The sequence below is a fragment of the Oncorhynchus clarkii genome, chromosome 1 (genome assembly GCF_045791955.1).
Source record: "Oncorhynchus clarkii lewisi isolate Uvic-CL-2024 chromosome 1, UVic_Ocla_1.0, whole genome shotgun sequence".
NCBI classification, from domain to species: Eukaryota; Metazoa; Chordata; class Actinopteri; order Salmoniformes; family Salmonidae; genus Oncorhynchus; species Oncorhynchus clarkii.
This window is the reverse complement of record NC_092147.1, coordinates 2,018,117-2,040,485: the sequence shown is the minus strand read 5'-3', so window position 1 is coordinate 2,040,485 and position 22,369 is coordinate 2,018,117. Positions and strand designations below refer to the sequence as shown.

Sequence of the window (22,369 nt, the reverse complement as noted above, 5' to 3'; positions counted from 1 at the left end):
ATGGAGTAGTAAGTACCATGGGGCTGCTGAATGCAGTGTGTTGTAGTAAGTACCATGGGGCTGCTGAATGCAGTGTGTTGATTAATAATGGAGAGGTAAGTACCATAGGGCTGCTGAATGCAGTGTGTTGAGTAATAATGGAGTAGTAAGTACCATGGGGCTGCTGAATGCAGTGTGTTGTAGTAAGTACCATGGGGCTGCTGAATGCAGTGTGTTGTAGTAAAAATGGAGTGATAAGTACCATGGGGCTGCTGAATGCAGTGTGTTGGGTAATAATGGAGTAGTAAGTACCATGGGGCTGCTGAATGCAGTGTGTTGTAGTAAGTACCATGGGGCTGCTGAATGCAGTGTGTTGTAGTAATAATGGCGTGATAAGTACCATGGGGCTGCTGAATGCAGTGTGTTGGGTAATAATGGAGTGATAAGTACCATGGGCTGCTGAATGCAGTATTGAGTAATAATGGAGAGGTAAGTACCATGGGGCTGCTGAATGCAGTGTGTTGAGTAATAATGGAGTAGTAAGTACCATGGGGCTGCTGAATGCAGTGTGTTGTAGTAAGTACCATGGGGCTGCTGAATGCAGTATTGAGTAATAATGGAGTAGTAAGTGCCATGGGGCTGCTGAATGCAGTGTGTTGAGTAATAACGGAGTAGTAAGTACCATGAGGCTGCTGAATGCAGTGTGTTGTAGTAAGTACCATGGGGCTGCTGAATGCAGTGTGTTGTAGTAATAATGGCGTGATAAGTACCATGAGGCTGCTGAATGCAGTGTGTTGGGTAATAATGGAGTAGTAAGTACCATGGGGCTGCTGAATGCAGTGTGTTGGGTAATAATGGAGTAGTAAGTACCATGAGGCTGCTGAATGCAGTGTGTTGTAGTAAGTACCATGGGGCTGCTGAATGCAGTGTGTTGGGTAATAATGGAGTAGTAAGTACCATGGGGCTGCTGAATGCAGTGTGTTGGGTAATAATGGAGTAGTAAGTACCATGAGGCTGCTGAATGCAGTGTGTTGTAGTAAGTACCATGGGGCTGCTGAATGCAGTGTGTTTGGACAGGATGCTGGCCCTCTTGGCTTCGGCCCGGCTGCCAGTCCTGCGGTGGGATTTGGTGCTCTGGGAGCGCAGCACCACCTTGGCCGCACTCTGGTTGCTGGTGACGCTGTCCCGTCTGGGCAAGGTGCCACTGTGGGACGTACAGTCCTCCTCCTCTGAGTCCACCAGGTCCTGGTACATGGCCAGACGCCTCGCTGGGGAGAACAGACAACACAGAATATTATAATACAAAGCTGCTACTAGAATCCAAACTTCCTCAATCCTAGATAAACAACAACAGTGTGATCTAGCAGACTGCAGTGTGAGATGGGTTATATTCATTAGGTCACGCAACGTAACACACTTAATTTTTTTTGCAGTTAGTCCCACCCTGTTTCATTCTGTTTAGTGTCTAATGAATACACCCCAGGCCTCCCTCACTGTTCACGTCTTGGGAGTACTATCTTCTAACCCAACAGTAAGGTCTCACCATAACCCTACAGTACTATCTTCTAACCCTACAGTACAGTCTCACCGTAACCCTACAGTACAGTCTCACCGTAACCCTACAGTACAGTCTCACCGTAAGCCTACAGTCTCACCGTAAGCCTACAGTCTCACCGTAAGCCTACAGTCTCACCGTAAGCCTACAGTCTCACCGTAAGCCTACAGTCTCACCGTAACCCCACAGTCTCACCGTAACCCCACAGTCTCACCGTAACCCCACAGTCTCACCGTAACCCCACAGTCTCACCGTAACCCCACAGTATGGTCTCACCGTTGGCATCGTGACTATACTCCACCCCGGCCACCGTACATCTCCTGAACACCATCTTGTTCTCTGTGAGTGTTCCGGTCTTGTCAGAGAAGATGTACTGCATCTGCCCAAGGTCTTCGGTGATGTTCAGAGCTCTACACTGCAGATGAGAGTCAGTCTCCTCATCGTACAGGTCTTGGTCCTGATGGATGAAATACACCTGACAGATCTTCACAATCTCTATGGACACGAACAGCGAGACGGGGATCAGGACCTAAAGACGGAAGAGATTCTGTTACAGACAAAGACGTCTTTTGGAGGGAGACAACAACAAGAGCAGGACAGATTACAGAGTCTGAGGATGTGTTCCAAATGGAACCCTATTCCCTATATAGTGCACTATTTAGGACCAGAGCACTATTCCTTACATAGTGCACTACTTAGGACCAGAGCCCTATTCCCTATATAGTGCACTACTTTAGACCAGAGCCCTATTCCCTATATAGTGCACTACTTTAGACCAGAGCCCTATTCCCTATATAGTGCACTACTTAGGACCAGAGCCCTATTCCCTATATAGTGCACTACTTAGGACCAGAGCCCTTTTCCCTATATAGTGCACTACTTAGGACCAGCGCCCTATTTCCTATATAGTGCACTACTTTAGACCAGAGCCCTATTCCCTATGTAGTGCACTACTTTAGACCAGAGCCCTATTCCCTACATAGTGCACTACTTTAGACCAGAGCCCTATTCCCTATATAGTGCACTACTTTAGACCAGGGCCCTATTCCCTATATAGTGCACTACTTTAGACCAGAGCCCTATTCCCTATATAGTGCACTACTTCAGACCAGAGCCCTATTCCCTATATAGTGCACTACTTTAGACCAGAGCCCTATTCCCTATATAGTGCACTACTTTAGACCAGAGCCCTATTCCCTATATAGTGCACTACTTTAGACTAGAGCCCTATTCCCTATATAGTGCACTACTTTAGACCAGAGCCCTATTCCCTATATAGTGCACTACTTTAGACCAGAGCCCTATTCCCTATATAGTGCACTACTTTAGACCAGAGCCCTATTCCCTATATAGTGCACTACTTTAGACTAGAGCCCTATTCCCTATATAGTGCACTACTTTAGACCAGAGCCCTATTCCCTATATAGTGCACTACTTTAGACCAGAGCCCTATTCCCTATATAGTGCACTACTTTAGACCAGAGCCCTATTCCCTATATAGTGCACTACTTTAGACCAGAGCCTTATTCCCTATATAGTGCGCTACTTAAGACCAGCACCCTATGGACCATTTGAACAACATCCTGTGTCTTTGGCAGAAACATTGTAAAAATCATTGTGGTGACTTGTAACTGACAGGGATGTGAAGGGAGACATCTACATTGGAAGAAAAGTATGTGAACCATTTGGAAGAACCTGGATTTCTGCATACATTTGACATAAAATGTGATCTGACCATCTAAGTCACAACAGACACACAGTGTGCTTAAACTAATAACACACAAATTGTATTTCTCGTCTATATTGAATACATAATTTAAACATTCACAGTGTAGGTTGGGAAAAGTATGTGAACCCCCCTAGGCTAATGACTTCTCCAAAAGCTAATTGGAGTCAGGAGTCCGCTAACCTGGAGTCCAGTCATTGAGACGAGATTGGAGATGTTGGTTAGAGCTGACCTGAGTTGGCTATTCACAAGAAGCACTGCCTGATGTGAGCCATCCATCAAACAAAAAGAGATCTAAGATTAAGAAGGAGGGTCAACCAGTTATTAAATCCAAGGGTTCACATACTTCTCCCACCCTGCACTGTGAATGTTTACACGGTGTGTTCAGTAAAGACATGAACATATAATTGTTGGTGTGTTATTAGCTTAAGCACACTGTGTTTGTCTATTGTTCTGACCTAGATGAAGATCAGATCAAATGTTAAGACCAATTTCAGCAGAAATTGATTAATTATTAAATCCAAGGGTTCACATACCTTTTCTTGCCGCTGTATCTGATCAACACATTTAGGAACAGGAGAGAAAATACCACAGATTCCATTTCACACAAAAACAGAGCTTTGTGGGAGACTAAGCTTGAGGTGGCTTGTGACTGACAAGGTTGTAGACGGAGACATTTACGTGACTAACACCTTAAGACATAGACAACATCGTCATATGTAACTCCGATAGAAGACGTACATTTATCTGGAGACATTTATTGAACTTTGTGCTGCTGGTACATGGGGACATTAAGGGTTCTACCATACTAAGGGGACATTAAGGGTTCTACCATACTAAGGGGACATTAAGGGTTCTACCATACTAAGGGGACACTTAGGGTTCTACCATACTAAGGGGACATTAAGGGTTCTACCATACTAAGGGGGCATTAAGGGTTCTACCATACTAAGGGGGCATTAAGGGTTCTACCATACTAAGGGGACATTAAGGGTTCTACCATACTAAGGGGACATTAAGGGTTCTACCATACTAAGGGGACATTAAGGGTTCTACCATACTAAGGGGGCATTAAGGGTTCTACCATACTAAGGGGACATTAAGGGTTCTACCATACTAAGGGGACATTAAGGGTTCTACCATACTAAGGGGACATTAAGGGTTCTACCATACTAAGGGGACATTAAGGGTTCTACCATACTAAGGGGACATTAAGGGTTCTACCATACTAAGGGGACACTTAGGGTTCTACCATACTAAGGGGACATTAAGGGTTCTACCATACTAAGGGGGAATTTAGGGTTCTACCATACTAAGGGGGCATTAAGGGTTCTACCATACTAAGGGGACATTAAGGGTTCTACCATACTAAGGGGACATTAAGGGTTCTACCATACTAAGGGGACATTAAGGGTTCTACCATACCAAGGGGACATTAAGGGTTCTACCATACTAAGGGGGCATTAAGGGTTCTACCATACTAAGGGGACATTAAGGGTTCTACCATACTAAGGGGACATTAAGGGTTCTACCATACTAAGGGGACATTAAGGGTTCTACCATACTAAGGGGACATTAAGGGTTCTACCATACTAAGGGGACATTAAGGGTTCTACCATACTAAGGGGACATTAAGGGTTCTACCATACTAAGGGGGCATTAAGGGTTCTACCATACTAAGGGGACATTAAGGGTTCTACCATACTAAGGGGACATTAAGGGTTCTACCATACTAAGGGGACATTAAGGGTTCTACCATACTAAGGGGACATTAAGGGTTCTACCATACTAAGGGGACATTAAGGGTTCTACCATACTAAGGGGACATTAAGGGTTCTACCATACTAAGGGGACATTAAGGGTTCTACCATACTAAGGGGACATTAAGGGTTCTACCATACTAAGGGGGCACAATTTATAGGTAGAAACTGAGCTGCACTTTGTTGGCGACCCCTCCCACTCTCTACACCCTCAGTTGCAGAGGCGTCCCTCTGGCCGGCGCTTCAGAATGCCCGTGGCCAAGAAGAAACATTCACTGTAGCCAGAATTTTTAGCACCCTAACAACCGCTCATTCGGATTACAAATGCAATATATATTTATGCATAGATGTCTTTCTCTGTAGTCTCTGTTGAAACCACTCAATCTGTCTATGGGGAGTAGTTTGGTGTAATTCTCTGGTTGTCCACCAGGGGTCACAGTGTCCTTAGTTATAGGCTTTTTTGTCTTGGAGTGTTCTTAGAATGGATACTTAGAATGGATACCACACGGTGGTGAGGGGGAAATTATCTACACTCTCGTCTTTGGTTGAATGTCCTAGACTACTGTACATACCCAGTTGCAGACTGAATGTTTGGTCTAGTGTCTTTACCTTCTTCAATCGTCGAGAGTTTCAGAGGGTCTTAGCCACCACGCTGTCTGATCTTGTAGTTTTGACCATTTCAGCGTGTGGACCACATCCTCACGTTCTCTGTGTCAATGGTTGATTATTCAGGGTACAGCTAACACTACTTTACATGCCGGCATGTTTTGGTCTAATGTAAATGTCGTTAGCGAGTCCTTTTAAGCACTCTGGTTGGAAAGGCGGTTCCATCATGTTGACATGAACTCTGAGCTCACGTGGTCGTCGCTACTGACTGGGCACAAGTTTCCATGTAACACAATTCTCATTTAGAAGGCTAAGAGTGGCTACTTTGAAGAATCTCAAATATATTTTGATTTGTTGAACAATGTTTTTGGTTACTACATGATTCCATATGTGTTATTTCAGAGTTTTGATGTCTTCATTATTATTCTACAATGTAGAAAATAGGAAAAATAAAGAAAAACCCTTGAGTAGGTGTGTCCAAACTGTTGACTGCTACTGTATGACCTTCTCTATCTAATGCAGTTGGAACAGTGGTCGGTTGTGAGTGAATACATCAATGTCCTCTATGTTGTTCGTTTATACGTTGGGACTGAATTTAAATGTGGATGGGATCCTTTTAATGGAAGGTGATGCAAAAGGATAAATGTCCAACCTGGATGGACAATAAAGTTCTATTCTATCCCTAACCTACTGCCAAATGTATGATCATACTAGAGAGACATATTTCCCTCAGATTACCCAGACCCACTCAGACCTTAGAAAACAAATCCAATTTTGATAAACTCCCATATTTATTGGGTGAATCACAGCAGCAAGATGTGCCCTGTTGCCACAAGAAAAGGTCAACCAGTGAAGAACAAATATTTGCACGCACAATTTTTCCGTTTTTGATTTGTTAAAAAAGTTTGAAATATCCAATAAATGTCGTTCCACTTCATGATTGTGTCCCACTTGTTGTTGATTCTTCTCAAAAAAAATACAGTTTTATATCTTTATGTTTGAAGCCTGAAATGTGGCAAAAGGTCGCAAAGTTCAAGGGGGCCGAATACTTTCGCAAGGCATTGTATGCATAGTCACTTTAACCATATCTACATGTACATACTACCTCAATCAGCCTGACTAACCGATGTCTGTATATAGCCTCTCTACTGTATATAGCCTCTCTACTGTATGTAGCCTCTCTACTGTATGTAGCCTCTCTACTGTATGTAGCCTCTCTACTGTATGTAGCCTCTCTACTGTATATAGCATCTCTACTGTATATAGCCTCGCTACTGTATATAGCCTCTCTACTGTATATAGCCTCGCTACTGTATACAGCCTCTCTACTGTATATAGCCTCGCTACTGTATATAGCCTCGCTACTGTATATAGCCTCTCTACTGTATATAGCCTCTCTACTGTATATAGCCTCTCTACTGTATATGTCTCTACTGTATATAGCCTCTCTACAGTATATAGTCTCTACTGTATATAGCCTCTACTGTATATAGCCTCTCTACTGTATATAGCCTCGCTACTGTATATAGCCTCGCTACTGTATATAACCTCGCTACTGTATATAACCTCTCTACTGTATATAGCCTCTCTACTGTATGAAGCCTCGCTACTGCATATAGCCTCTACTGTATATAGCCTCTCTACTGTATATAGCCTCTCTACTGTATATAGCCTCTCTACTGTATATAGCCTCTCTACTGTATATAGCCTCTCTACTGTATATAGCCTCTCTTTTTACTGTTGTTTTATTTCTTTACCTACTTATTGTTCACCTAATACCTTTTTTGCACTATTGGTTAGAGCCTGTAAGGAAGCGTTTCACTGTAAGGTCTACTACACCTGTTGTATTCAGCATTTCACTGTAAGGTCTACTACACCTGTTGTATTCAGCATTTCACTGTAAGGTCTACTACACCTGTTGTATTCAGCATTTCACTGTAAGGTCTACTACACCTGTTGTATTCAGCATTTCACTGTGAGGTCTACTACACCTGTTGTATTCAGCATTTCACTGTAAGGTCTACTACACCTGTTGTGTTCAGCATTTCACTGTAAGGTCTACTACACCTGTTGTATTCAGCATTTCACTGTAAGGTCTACTACACCTGTTGTGTGCAGCATTTCACTGTAAGGTCTACTACACCTGTTGTATTCAGCATTTCACTGTGAGGTCTACTACACCTGTTGTATTCGGCATTTCACTGTAAGGTCTACTACACCTGTTGTGTTCAGCATTTCACTGTAAGGTCTACTACACCTGTTGTATTCAGCATTTCACTGTGAGGTCTACTACACCTGTTGTATTCAGCATTTCACTGTGAGGTCTACTACACCTGTTGTATTCAGCATTTCACTGTAAGGTCTACTACACCTGTTGTATTCAGCATTTCACTGTAAGGTCTACTACACCTGTTGTATTCAGCATTTCACTGTAAGGTCTACTACACCTGTTGTATTCAGCATTTCACTGTAGGGTCTACTACACCTGTTGTATTCAGCATTTCACTGTGAGGTCTACTACACCTGTTGTATTCAGCATTTCACTGTAAGGTCTACTACACCTGTTGTATTCAGCATTTCACTGTGAGGTCTACTACACCTGTTGTATTCAGCATTTCACTGTAGGGTCTACTACACCTGTTGTATTCAGCATTTCACTGTGAGGTCTACTACACCTGTTGTATTCAGCATTTCACTGTGAGGTCTACTACACCTGTTATATTCAGCATTTCACTGTGAGGTCTACTACACCTGTTGTATTCAGCATTTCACTGTAAGGTCTATTACACCTGTTGTATTCAGCATTTCACTGTAAGGTCTACTACACCTGTTGTATTCAGCATTTCACTGTGAGGTCTACTACACCTGTTGTATTAAGCATTTCACTGTAAGGTCTACTACACCTGTTGTATTCAGCATTTCACTGTAAGGTCTACTACACCTGTTGTATTCAGCATTTCACTGTGAGGTCTACTACACCTGTTGTATTCAGCATTTCACTGTAAGGTCTACTACAACTGTTGTATTCAGCATTTCACTGTGAGGTCTACTACACCTGTTGTATTAAGCATTTCACTGTGAGGTCTACTACACCTGTTGTATTCAGCATTTCACTGTGAGGTCTACTACACCTGTTGTATTCAGCATTTCACTGTGAGGTCTACTACACCTGTTATATTCAGCATTTCACTGTATATTCAGCGCACGTGACAAATAAACATTGATTTGATTTATTCTTAATGTGTTGTACACTCAGTGTATGTTTTCCATGCCAATTAAAGCCCATTGGTCGAGAGGGAGTGAGAGCGAATTGAATAGAATAGAGAGGGCGTACCTGAAAGACGATGATCATGGTGAGGAAGAGATAGACGGCAGACAGGACAGGTGACAGCTCGGCTCCTTCAGGACTAAGGACATCAAACACGGGTCTCTTATCTCCGTACTGATACATCCACAAGCCATGACCTAACACAACAAGGTCAAAGGTCATTATAGACTAACTACATCCACAACCCTGGAGAATCAACAGGTTAATTAGGTCAAATCAATTAAATCAAATTCAGGTCAGGTCATGACAGCTAGAAAAGAAGTGGCCTTGTTACAGGCTGTTATGTATATATTCTACGTCCATGTTTGTGGCCTTGTTACAGGCTGTTATGTATATATTCTACGTCCATGTTTGTGGCCTTGTTACAGGCTGTTATGTATATATTCTACGTCCATGTTTGTGGCCTTGTTACAGGCTGTTATGTATATATTCTACGTCCATGTTTGTGGCCTTGTTACAGGCTGTTATGTATATATTCTACGTCCATGTTTGTGGCCTTGTTACAGGCTGTTATGTATATATTCTACGTCCATGTTTGTGGCCTTGTTACAGGCTGTTATGTATATATTCTACGTCCATGTTTGTGGCCTTGTTACAGGCTGTTATGTATATATTCTACGTCCATGTTTGTGGCCTTGTTACAGGCTGTTATGTATATATTCTACGTCCATGTTTGTGGCCTTGTTACAGGCTGTTATGTATATATTCTACGTCCATGTTTGTTGATTGAGTTTAAACACTGTTTCCCAGGCTTGTTCAATGAACATTAAACAATTAATGAACATGCACCTGTGGAACCGTCGTTAACACACTAACAGCTTACAGACGGTAGGCAATTAGGGTCACAGTTATGAAAACTTAGGACACTAAAGAGGCCTTTCTCCTGACTCTAAAAAAGACCAAAAGAAAGATGCCCAGGAGCCCAGCTCATCTGTGTGAACATGCCTTAGGCATGCTGCAAGGAGGCATGAGGACTGCAGATGTGGCGAGGGCAATAAATTGCAATGTCCGTACTGTGAGACGCCTAAGACAGCGCTACAGGGAGACAGGACGGACAGCTGATCGCCCTCGCAATGGCAGACCACGTGTAACAACACCTGCACAGGGTCAGTACATCCAAACATCACACCTGCGGGACAGGTACAGGATGGCACCAACAACTGCCCGAGTTACACCAGGAATGCACAATCCCTCCATCAGTGCTCAGACTGTCCACAATACGCTGAGAGAGGCTGGACTGAGGGCTTGTAGGCCTGCTGTAAGGCAGGTATTTATCAGACATCATCGGCATCAACGTCGCCTATCAGTGCTCAGACAGAGAGGCTGGACTGAGGGCTTGTAGCCATGTTGTAAGGCAGGTCCTCACCAGACATCACCGGCAACAACGTCACCTATGGGCACAAACCCACCATTGCTGGACCAGACAGGACTGGCAAAAAGTGCTCTTCACTGACGAGTCACGGTTTTGTCTCACCAGGGGTGATGGTCGGATTTGCGTTTATCGTCAAAGGAATGAGCGTTACACCGAGGCCTGTACTCTGGAGCGGGATCTATTTGGAGGTGGAGGGTCCGTCATGGTCTGGGGCGGTGTGTCACAGCATCATCGGACTGAGCTTGTCATTGCAGGAAATCTCAACGCTGTGTGTTACAGGGAAGAAATCCTCCTCCCTCATGTGGTACACTTCCTGCAGGCTCATGTTACTTTGGATTTTGACCCCCCCCCATTGTTCAGGGACAAAATCAATCACTTGCTCAGTTTAGGTCTCAGTTATTTGAAAGTCAGTTAAGAACATTCTTATTTTCAATGACGGCCTAGAAACAGTGTGTCAACTGCCTTGTTCAGGGGCAGAACGACAGATTTGAACCTTGTCTGCTCGGGGATTTGAACTTGCAACCTTTTGGTTCCTAGTCCAACGCTCTAACCACTGCCGCTGTTGTACCCTGCCGCTGTTGTTGAATCTTGTTATGTTCATGGAAATATTTACACGTGTTAAGTTTGCTGAAAATAAACGCAGTTGACAGTGAGAGGACGTTTCTTTTTGTTGTTTGTATGTTGGAACTCTTTCAAAAACAGGAGTCCGTTTTGTAGAGGACATCCTCTACGTGCCAATAGATTTCCACAGGACTGTCTGACTTAAATCCCTTCAGCTCTTTGGGGAACGTAGTTTACCTCACAGCAGTACTATATTGAGATACGTACCGATAGCAGAGAGCAGGCACATGACCAATAGGATGATGACGCACCAGCCCACGTCCACGTTCATCTGTTTCTCCAGTTTACTGCGTTTGTAGCGAGGGCCGTTGTTGTTCAGCATGGCTTTAGTCTCGTGACCTACAACACAACTGGCTGTTAACATACAGTTCATACAGTACAGGGCCAGAATCCACAAAGCAGCTCAGAGTAGGTGCTGGTCTCAGATCAGTTTTCCTTCTAGATCATAATGAATAGGATTATATGGACAGATCTTAGATCAGTTTTTCTTCTAGATCATAATGAATAGGATTATATGGACAGATCTTAGATCAGTTTTCCTTCTAGAGCATAATCAATAGGATTATATGGACAGATCTTAGATCAGTTTTCCTTCTAGATCATAATGAATAGGATTATAGGGACAGATCTCAGATCAGCACTCCGCCTCAGACACTATGGATATGGAGCCAGACAGGGTGCGAAACAGAGGCTCCTCCTCTCCTTGCTCGCTTCTAAACCCCATTGGAGGAGATGATCGGTCAAGGTCGCGCCTCTCAAACCTTTTCCTCCAATGCGTTTTGAGAAGGAGGTGAGAGGATGAGAGGAACTGAGGAAAGACTCATTTGAGAGAGAGCCAGGGTGTATATCGGGCTGCCTTACCTCCTTGACCGTGTCCTCCAATGCATTGTGATTGGGAGGTAAGGAGGTAAGGAGGTAAGGAGAAAGGAAAGAGCCGGGGTGTTTACCTGCGTAGATGACGATCCCCACACACTCCTCTGTATTGCGGATGGTACAGCCCCTCAGCAGCAAGTTGTCTTTGTACAGGCCATCTCTCCTTCCACTGCGATGGGTACTGTTCACAGACAAGATACAGAGCATTCAATATCACTGGATGACTAGGAGACACAAAATGTACATATGATCAATTCCTCTAGAATAATCTGCATATTATAAAAAAGACCTTTGACTGCAAAGGTCCCATCAACACGTAACATTCCTCTGAACTCAGACCACCTGTGTGTGTGTGTTGCACTGAACAGCTCGATAGATCTTCATGCTGCAATGCATTGTGGTCTTTCCTTAGAAGGCACTTAACACTGTAGAGGCTGTAGTAGTCAGTAACACCGTAGAGGCTGTAGTAGTCAGTAACACTATAGAGGCTGAAGTAGTCAGTAACACTGTAGAGGCTGTAGTAGTCAGTAACACTCTATAGAGGCTGTAGTAGTCAGTAACACTATAGAGGCTGTAGTAGTCAGTAACACTATAGAGGCTGTAGTAGTCAGTAACACTATAGAGGCTGAAGTAGTCAGTAACACTATAGAGGCTGTAGTAGTCAGTAACACTATAGAGGCTGTAGTAGTCAGTAACACTATAGAGGCTGTAGTAGTCAGTAACACTATAGAGGCTGAAGTAGTCAGTAACACTATAGAGGCTGCAGTAGTCAGTAACACTATAGAGGCTGTAATAGTCAGTAACACTGTTCTCTACAGTAACTCTATAGAGGCTGTAGTAGTCTATCACTATAGAGGCTGTAGTAGTAAGTAACACTATAGAAGCTGTAGTAGTCAGTAACACTGTTCTCTACAGTAACTCTATAGAAGCTGTATTAGTCAATAACACTGTAGAGCCTGTAGTAGTCAGTAACTCTATAGAGGATGTAGTAGCCAGTAACACTAGTGGCTGTAGTAGTCAGTAACACTATAGAGGCTGTAGTAGTCAGTAACACTATAGAGGCTGTAATAGTCAGTAACACTGTAGAGACTGTCGTAGTCAGTAACACTATAGAGGCTATAGTAGTCAGTAACACTATAGAGGCTGCAGTAGTCAGTAACACTATAGAGGCTGTCGTAGTCAGTAACACTATAGAGGCTATAGTAGTCAGTAACACTATAGAGGCTGCAGTAGTCAGTAACACTATAGAGGCTGTAATAGTCAGTAACACTATAGAGGCTATAGTAGTCAGTAACACTATAGAGGCTATAGTAGTCAGTAACACTATAGAGACTATAGTAGTCAGTAACACTATAGAGGCTATAGTAGTCAGTAACACTATAGAGGCTGTAGTAGTCAGTAACACTATAGAGGCTGCAGTAGTCAGTAACACTATAGAGGCTGTAATAGTCAGTAACACTGTTCTCTACAGTAACTCTATAGAGGCTGTAGTAGTCTATCACTATAGAGGCTGTAGTAGTAAGTAACACTATAGAAGCTGTAGTAGTCAGTAACACTGTTCTCTACAGTAACTCTATAGAAGCTGTATTAGTCAATAACACTGTAGAGCCTGTAGTAGTCAGTAACTCTATAGAGGATGTAGTAGCCAGTAACACTAGTGGCTGTAGTAGTCAGTAACACTATAGAGGCTGTAGTAGTCAGTAACACTATAGAGGCTGTAATAGTCAGTAACACTGTAGAGACTGTCGTAGTCAGTAACACTATAGAGGCTGTAGTAGTCAGTAACACTATAGAGGCTGCAGTAGTCAGTAACACTATAGAGGCTGCAGTAGTCAGTAACACTATAGAGGCTGCAGTAGTCAGTAACACTATAGAGGCTGTAGTAGTCAGTAACACTGTTCTCTACAGTAACTCTATAGAGGCTGTAGTAGTGGTGGTAGTAATGGTAGTGGTAATGGTGGAAATGGAAATAGTAATGGTAGTAATGGAAGTATTGGTGGTAATGTTAGTGGTAGTAGTAATGGAAGTAATGGTGGTGGTAATGGTAGTAGTAATGGTAGTAATGGTGGTGGTAATGGTAGTGGTGGTGATGGCAATGTAGTATTAATGGTAGTAGTGGTGGTGGTGATAGTGGTGGTAGTGATAGTGATAGTGGTGGTAGTGGTAGTGAGATAGTAGTGGTGGTAGTGATAGTGGTGGTGGTGATGGTGGTGATAGTGATAGTGGTGATAGAGGTGGTGATGGTAGTGGTGGTGGTAGTGATCGTGGTGATAGTGGTGGTGGTAGTGATAGTGATAGTGGTGATAGTGATAGCGGTGGTGATAGTGATAGTGGTGATAGTGATAGTGGTGGTGATGGTAGTGGTGGTGGTAGTGATAGTGGTGATAATGGTGGTGGTAGTGATAGTGATGGTGGCAGTGATAGTGATGGTGGTAGTGATAGTGGTGATAGTGATAGTGGTGGTGATAGTGATAGCGGTGGTGATAGTGGCGGTGGTTGTGATAGTGATAGTGGTGGTGATAGTGATAGCGGTGGTGATAGTGATAGTGGTGGTAGTGATAGTGGTGATAATGGTGGTGGTAGTGATAGTGATGGTGGTAGTGATAGTGATGGTGGTAGTGATAGTGATGGTGGTAGTGATAGTGGTGGTGATAGTGATAGCGGTGGTGATAGTGATAGTGGTGATAGTGATAGTGGTGGTGATAGTGATAGTGGTGATAGTGATAGTGGTGATAGTGATAGTGGTGATTGTGGTAGGGGTGGTGGTGGTGGTAGTGGTGGTAGTGATAGTGGTAGTGGTGATAGTGATAGTGGTGGTGATGATAGTGAGAGTGGTGGTGATGATAGTGATAGTGGTGATAGTGGTGGTGATAGTGATAGTGGTGGTGTTGATAGTGATAGTGGTGGTGGTGATAGTGATAGTGTTGATAGTGATAGTGGTGGTAGTGGTGGTGGTGATAGTAATAGTGGTGATGGTAGTGATAGTGGTAGTGATAGTGGTAGTAGTGATAGTGGTGGTGGTAGTTGTGGTAGTGATAGTGGTGGTAGTGATAGTGGTGGTAGGGGTGGTAGTGGTAGGGGTGGTGGTGGTGGTAGTAGTGGTAGTGGTGGTAGTGATAGTGGTAGTGGTGATAGTGGTGGTAGTGATAGTGGTGGTGATGATAGTGATAGTGGTGGTGATAGTGGTGGTGGTGATAGTGATAGTGGTGGTGGTGATAGTGGTGATAGTGTTAGTGGTGGTGATAGTGGTGGTGGTAGTGATAGTGATGGTGGTAGTGATAGTGGTGATAGTGATAGCGGCGGTGATAGTGATAGCGGTGGTGATAGTGATAGCGGTGGTGATAGTGATAGCGGTGGTGATAGTGATAGTGGTGGTGATAGTGATAGTGGTGATAGTGATAGTGGTGATCGTGATAGTGGTGGTGGTGATAGTGGTGATAGTGATAGGGGTGGTAGTGGTAGGGGTGGTGGTGGTGGTAGTGGTGGTAGTGATAGTGGTAGTGGTGATAGTGATGATAGTGATAGTGGTGGTGATGATAGTGATAGTGGTGGTGGTGATAGTGGTGGTGTTGATAGTGATAGTGGTGGTGGTGATAGTGGTGGTGTTGATAGTGATAGTGGTGGTAGTGGTGGTGGTAGTGGTGGTAGTGATAGTGGTAGTAGTGATAGTGGTGGTGGTAGTGGTGGTGGTAGTTGTGGTAGTGATAGTGGTGGTAGTGATAGTGGTGGTAGGGGTGGTAGTGGTAGGGGTGGTGGTGGTGGTAGTGGTAGTGGTGGTGGTGATAGTGATAGTGGTGGTGGTGATAGTGATGGTGGTGATAGTGTTAGTGGTGGTGATAGTGGTGGTGGTAGTGATAGTGATGGTGGTAGTGATAGCGGTGGTGATAGTGATAGCGGTGGTGATAGTGATAGCGGTGGCGATAGTGATAGCGGTGGTGATAGTGATAGTGGTGGTGATAGTGATAGTGGTGATAGTGATAGTGGTGATCGTGATAGTGGTGGTGGTGATAGTGGTGATAGTGATAGGGGTGGTAGTGGTAGGGGTGGTGGTGGTGGTAGTGGTGGTAGTGATAGTGGTAGTGGTGATAGTGATGATAGTGATAGTGGTGGTGATGATAGTGATAGTGGTGGTGGTGATAGTGGTGGTGTTGATAGTGATAGTGGTGGTGGTGATAGTGGTGGTGTTGATAGTGATAGTGGTGGTAGTGGTGGTGGTAGTGGTGGTAGTGATAGTGGTAGTAGTGATAGTGGTGGTGGTAGTGGTGGTGGTAGTTGTGGTAGTGATAGTGGTGGTAGTGATAGTGGTGGTAGGGGTGGTAGTGGTAGGGGTGGTGGTGGTGGTAGTGGTAGGGGTGGTAGTGATAGTGGTAGTGGTGATAGTGGTGGTAGTGATAGTGGTGGTGATGATAGTGATAGTGGTGGTGATAGTGGTGGTGGTGATAGTGATAGTGGTGATAGTGGTAGCAGTGGTGGTGGTGGTGATAGTGGTGGTGATAGTGATAGTGGTGGTGGCGAAAGTGATAGTGGTGGTGGTGATAGTGATAGTGGTGGTGATGATAGTGATAGTGGTGGTGGTGATAGTGATAGTGATAGTGGTGGTGATAGTGATAGTGGTGGTGGTGATAGTGGTAGTGGTGGTGATGATAGTGATAGTGGTGGTGGTGATAGTGATAGTGGTGGTGTTGATAGTGATAGTGGTGGTAGTGGTGGTGGTGATAGTAATAGTGGTGATGGTAGTGATAGTGATAGTGGTAGTAGTGATAGTGGTGGTGGTAGTGGTGGTGGTAGTTGTGGTAGTGATAGTGGTGGTAGTGATAGTGGTGGTAGGGGTGGTAGTGGTAGGGGTGGTGGTGGTGGTAGTGGTGATAGTGGTAGTGGTGGTGATGATAGTGATAGTGGTGGTGGTGATAGTGATAGTGGTGGTGATGATAGTGGTAGTTGTGGTAGTGGTGGTGATAGTAATAGTGGTGATGGTAGTAGTGATAGTGGTAGTAGTGATAGTGGTGGTGGTAGTGGTGGGGGTGGTAGTGATAGTGGTGGTGGTGGTGGTAGTGATAGTGGTGGTAGTGGTGGTAGTGGTGGTAGTGATAGTGGTGGTAGTGGTGGTAGTGATAGTGGTGGTAGTGGTAGTGGTGATAGTGGTAGGGGTGGTGGTGGTGATAGTGATAGTGGTGGTGGTGATAGTGATAGTGGTGGTGATGATAGTGGTAGTGGTGGTGGTAGTGGTGGTGGTGGTAGTGATAGTGGTGGGAGTGGTAGTGATAGTAGTGGTAGTGATAGTGGTGGTAGTGGTAGGGGTGGTAGTAATAGTGGTGGTGGTAGTGGTGGTAGTGATAGTGGTGGTAGTGGTAGTAGTGGTGGTGATAGTGGTGGTGATAGTGATAGTGGTGGTGGCGATAGTGATAGTGGTGGTGGTGGTGGTGATAGTAATAGTGGTGGTGATGATAGTGATAGTGGTGGTGGTGATAGTGATAGTGGTGGTGGTGATAGTGATAGTGGTGATAGTGATGATAGTGATAGTGGTGGTGATGATAGTGGTAGTTGTGGTAGTGGTGGTGGTAGTGGTGGGGGTGATAGTGGTAGTAGTGATAGTGGTGGTGGTAGTGGTGGGGGTGGTAGTGATGGTGGTGGTGGTAGTGATAGTGGTGGTAGTAATAGTGATGGTGGTAGTGGTGGTAGTGATAGTGGTGGTAGTGATAGTGGTGGTAGTGGTAGGGGTGGTGGTGGTAGTGGTAGTGGTGATAGTGGTAGGGGTGGTGGTGATAGTGATAGTGGTGGTGATGATAGTGGTAGTGGTGGTAGTGATAGTGGTAGTAGTGATAATGGTGGTGGTAGTGGTGGTAGTGATAGTGGTGGGAGTGGTAGTGATAGTGGTGGTGGTGGTAGTGATAGTAGTGGTAGGGGTGGTGGTAGCGGTGGTAGTGATAGTGGTGGTAGTGGTAGTGGTGGTAGTGGTAGTGGTGGTGGTGGTAGTGGTAGTGGTGATAGTGGTGGTAGTGGTGGTGGTAGTGATAGTGGTGGTAGTGGTAGTGGTGTTGGTGGTGATAGTGGTGGTAGGGGTGGTAGTGATAGTGGTGGTGGTAGTGGTGGTGGTGGTAGTGGTGGTAGTGGTAGTGATAGTGGTGGTGGTAGTAGGGGTGGTAGTGATAGTGGTGGTGGTAGCGGTGGTAGTGATAGTGGTGGTGGTAGTGGTGGTAGTGGTAGTGGTGGTGGTAGTAGTGGTGGTGGTGGTAGTAGTGGTGGTGGTAGTAGTGGTAGTAATTGTGGTAATGGTATTGGTAATGGTGGTAATGGTAGTGGTAATGGTGGTAATGGTAGTGGCACCCTATTGCCTATATAGTGCACAGGGTCTAAAGTAGTGCACTACTGTATATAGGGAATAGGGTGCCACTTGAGACATAGCTCGTGTGCGGGTCAGAAACATCCATTCCTCCAGTTAGTTTGATTCCAGTTCCTAATCAACTTTTACCCACCATCATCTCTGCACAATGCAGAAAGAGCAACTGGAACGGATAACCAGATGTAATTTATTATGATTAAATGCAGCTCACTGAAGTAGTTTTTATCCATATGATGTCTATCAATATTAAAATAACCTCTCTCTGTAATAAAAAGACAAGACACGATGAAGAAGAAGAGTAGGAGAAGAGTATAAGTTGAGTAGTATAAACGTAAGAGAATGAAGGCGTACTCACATGTAGCCACGGAACCTGGCCAGGTCATTGTTAGGCTTCTCACATTCTATGACGCTGTTGTATTTGGACGGGTCAAAATCACAATCCTGTAGAACAATACACATTTTACTTAGTAATTCTGTCCTTTATTAAAAACAACTAACCTCTGATATATGCACGTCTATTCATCAATAAACCACATCTCTTCTGTAGGTCATTTCATTTTCATTGATTTCTAAAAGGAATCCAAAATGTGTACAAGTGAGAGTGAAATCGAGGCAGAGTCGTCAGAACCAGAGAAAACAGGCCTGTATTCACAGTCCTAGAGAAGGAGTGCTGATCTAGGATCAGGTACTCCCTGTCCATATAATCATATTTATTATGATCCCAGATAAAACTGATCCTGAATCAGCACTCATACTCCGACTGTGAATACAGCCCCTGGTCTCTCAGATGGTAAAGGTTATATAGGGTAGAAGAGGAATCGAAAAGCATTCTTATCAAATCGGTGTGAGACCTGAGTAAACAATAAAGCTAGTGTCAGTGTACCGAGAAGCTTGTCAAAATGCAACGCTAGTCTGTGTGGAATGTTGGTTCACATGGACAGCATCATTAGGTTCTAGAATCTTCATGTCAGAGGTCGACTCTATGGTTACGTCTTAAAATGCCCAGTTTAGTCAAAAATGTGATTTGCCTGTGTCTTACTGTGAAAATGACAATGCCCTTGTTTAGTGTAAGAGCTGTTTGAAAGGACTACCTGAATTGTCAGCCTGTTTTGATTGGAGGGAGTTTTCGCTTGCCTGGTGACATCACCATGCGGTAAATTTGTAATAGACCAATAAGAAAGAGTTGTAAAACTGTGCCAATAACAGCTAGTTTTCATTATTTCCCCTTCCCACTCAGACCACTTCCAGACAGTCCTAGCAACAACAAAAAAAAAACTCTTGCTTGAGAAATCGCTCTTTGCTAAGAAGCGATTTGTTTATTTTTTTACATTTTAATTGAAAAACAAAGTTACTTAATTGTTACCCAGAAATGATTTGATATTAAGATAAAAACGTCTGCAACTTTAAAATGGTACCCTATTCCATATAGTGTGGGGGGGGGGGGGTAGAAGTAGTCTCTTCATCACATTGGAGTGAGCTACAGTCAACTCCCAAACAAATAATATTTTAGTTATGGCGAGACAATACAGGTGGATGTGACTTTTTCACACCTTTGTAGGACTGTAACAGACATGTAATTTTGGATGACGGTAATCGGCCAGCCAAATGACCACGGGCATCGTAATACCCATTCAGACTGCATGTAAAATGGGATTGAAACCAAATGAATAGAACGGGAATTCCCTTTCAAGTCATTGATGTCATAATGGGTGGACAGGCGGCCATCGTGAGTGTACCGAAGCAGGAAGTCAAATCCATGCTGTGATTTGTTGATTCAACTCAACTAACATTACATTGGACGAGCCACATCAGTTTGTTTTTTTTAAATCACTTGAATGAACATTCTACATTACCATGGAAATTATTGCATCACAATACCAGGCAGCCATTGAGCGTGTACCCATGAGTTTACAAGGCAAATTTCCAAGGTTAGAGGTTACAACTTTCAAGCCCATTCTATTCATTCTAATTCTGTGTGTGTTGCAGCTACTGCTGCATTGTGGGGCACATTGCCTATGCCGCGGAAGACGTGTTTTCTTGTTTCAGCAAGGAGAAACAAAGTTTCATCAAGGTGTTAAAATCCACTCCAATTTAATTTGTCACATGCTTGATAAACAACAGGTGTAGAGTAACAATGAAATGGTACTGACGGGCCCTTCTCAACACTGCAGAGAGAAATAATATAGAAAAATAATAATAAACAAGTATAACTCATAATAATAAATACACAGTGAGTAACGATAACATGGTAATATACACAGAGTACCAGGTAATAACATGGCTCTATACAGGGACTACCAGGTAATAGCATGGCTCTATACAGGGAGTACCAGGTAATAACATGGCTATATACAGGGAGTACCAGGTAATAACATGGCTATATACAGGGAGTACCAGGTAATAACATGGTTATATACAGGGAGTACCAGGTAATAACATGGTTATATACAGGGAGTACCAGGTAATAACATGGTTATATACAGGGAGTACCAGGTAATAACATGGTTATATACCGGGAGTAGCAGGTAATAACATGGTTATATACCGGGAGTACCAGGTAATAACATGGTTATATACAGGGAGTACCAGGTAATAACATGGTTATATACAGGGAGTACCAGGTAATAACATGGTTAGATACAGGGAGTACCAGGTAATAACATGGCTATATACAGGGAGTACCAGGTAATAACATGGCTATATATACAGGAAGTACCATACCAGGTAACAATAACATGGCTATATACACAGAGTACCAGGTATATAACATGGTGATATACACAGTACTGGCTAATCGATGTAATAACATGGCTATATACAGGAAGGGTAATAACATGGTACACAGAGAGGTAATAACAGCTCTATAGAGTACATATACTGTAACTAGGAATTAAGTAACATGGCTATATACAGGGAGTAACAGGTAATAACATGGCTATATACAGGAAGTACCAGGTAATAACAATACAGGAAGTACAGTAGCAGCAGTGTGTGCAGGAAGTACCAGGTAATAACATGGCTATTTACAGGAAGTACCATGTAATAACATGGCTATATACACAGAGTACCAGGTAATAACATGGTGATATACACAGTACTGAATCGATGTGAAGGGGAGTGAGGTAGATATGTACATATACTGTAATAGGAATTAAGTGACTAAGCAACATGATAGATAATACACAGTAACAGTATGTGAGGAGTCAACAGGATAGATAATACACAGCAGCAGCAGTGTGTGATGAGTCAACAGGATAGATAATAATACAGCAGCGTGTGATAGCATATGTAACAGCAGCGTGTGATGAGTCAACAGGATAGATAATACACAGTAGCATATGTGAGGAGTCAACAGGATAGATAATACACACCAGCAGCAGTGTGTGATGAGTCAACAGGATAGATAATACACAGTAGCAGTGTATGTGAGGAGTCAACAGGATAGATAATACACAGTAGCATATGTGATGAGTCAACAGGATAGATAATACACAGCAGCAGCAGCGTATGTGATGAGTCAACAGGATAGATAATACACAGTAGCAGCAGCGTGTGATGAGTCAACAGGATAGATAATACACAGTAGCAGCAGTGTGTGATGAGTCAACAGGATAGATAATACACAGTAGCAGCAGCAGCGTATGTGATGAGTCAACAGGATAGATAATACACAGTAGCAGCAGTGTGTGATGAGTCAACAGGATAGATAATACACAGTAGCAGCAGCAGCGTATGTGATGAGTCAACAGGATAGATAATACACAGTAGCAGTAGCATATGTGATGAGTCAACAGGATAGATAATACACAGTAGTAGCAGCGTGTGGTGAGTCAACAGGATAGATAATACACAGTAGCATATGTGATGAGTCAACAGGATAGATAATACACAGCAACAACAGCGTGTGATGAGTCAACAGGATAGATAATACACAGTAGCAGCAGCGTGTGGTGAGTCAACAGGATAGATAATACACAGTAGCATATGTGATGAGTCAACAGGATAGATAATACACAGTAGCATATGTGATGAGTCAACAGGATAGATAATACACAGTAGCAGCAGCGTGTGGTGAGTCAACAGGATAGATAATACACAGTAGCATATGTGATGAGTCAACAGGATAGATAATACACAGTAGCAGCAGCGTGTGGTGAGTCAACAGGATAGATAATACACAGTAGCATATGTGATGAGTCAACATGATAG

General features: G+C 43.6%; 1 protein-coding gene across 1 annotated transcript in view; it reads right to left on the bottom strand.

Moving 5' to 3' along the window:
- LOC139413964 (ATPase phospholipid transporting 10A) overlaps positions 1-22,369 on the bottom strand; it is a 148,036-nt gene that overhangs the window by 95,960 nt on the left and 29,707 nt on the right. Inside the window, exons 3-8 of the mRNA XM_071161883.1 lie at positions 18,516-18,601; positions 11,895-12,001; positions 11,155-11,286; positions 8,961-9,091; positions 1,811-2,063; positions 1,024-1,247 (exon numbers count right to left, since the gene is read on the bottom strand). Of these exons, the coding sequence (XP_071017984.1) occupies positions 1,024-1,247; positions 1,811-2,063; positions 8,961-9,091; positions 11,155-11,286; positions 11,895-12,001; positions 18,516-18,601 (933 nt within the window). The remainder of the gene's footprint in view (positions 1-1,023; positions 1,248-1,810; positions 2,064-8,960; positions 9,092-11,154; positions 11,287-11,894; positions 12,002-18,515; positions 18,602-22,369) is intronic.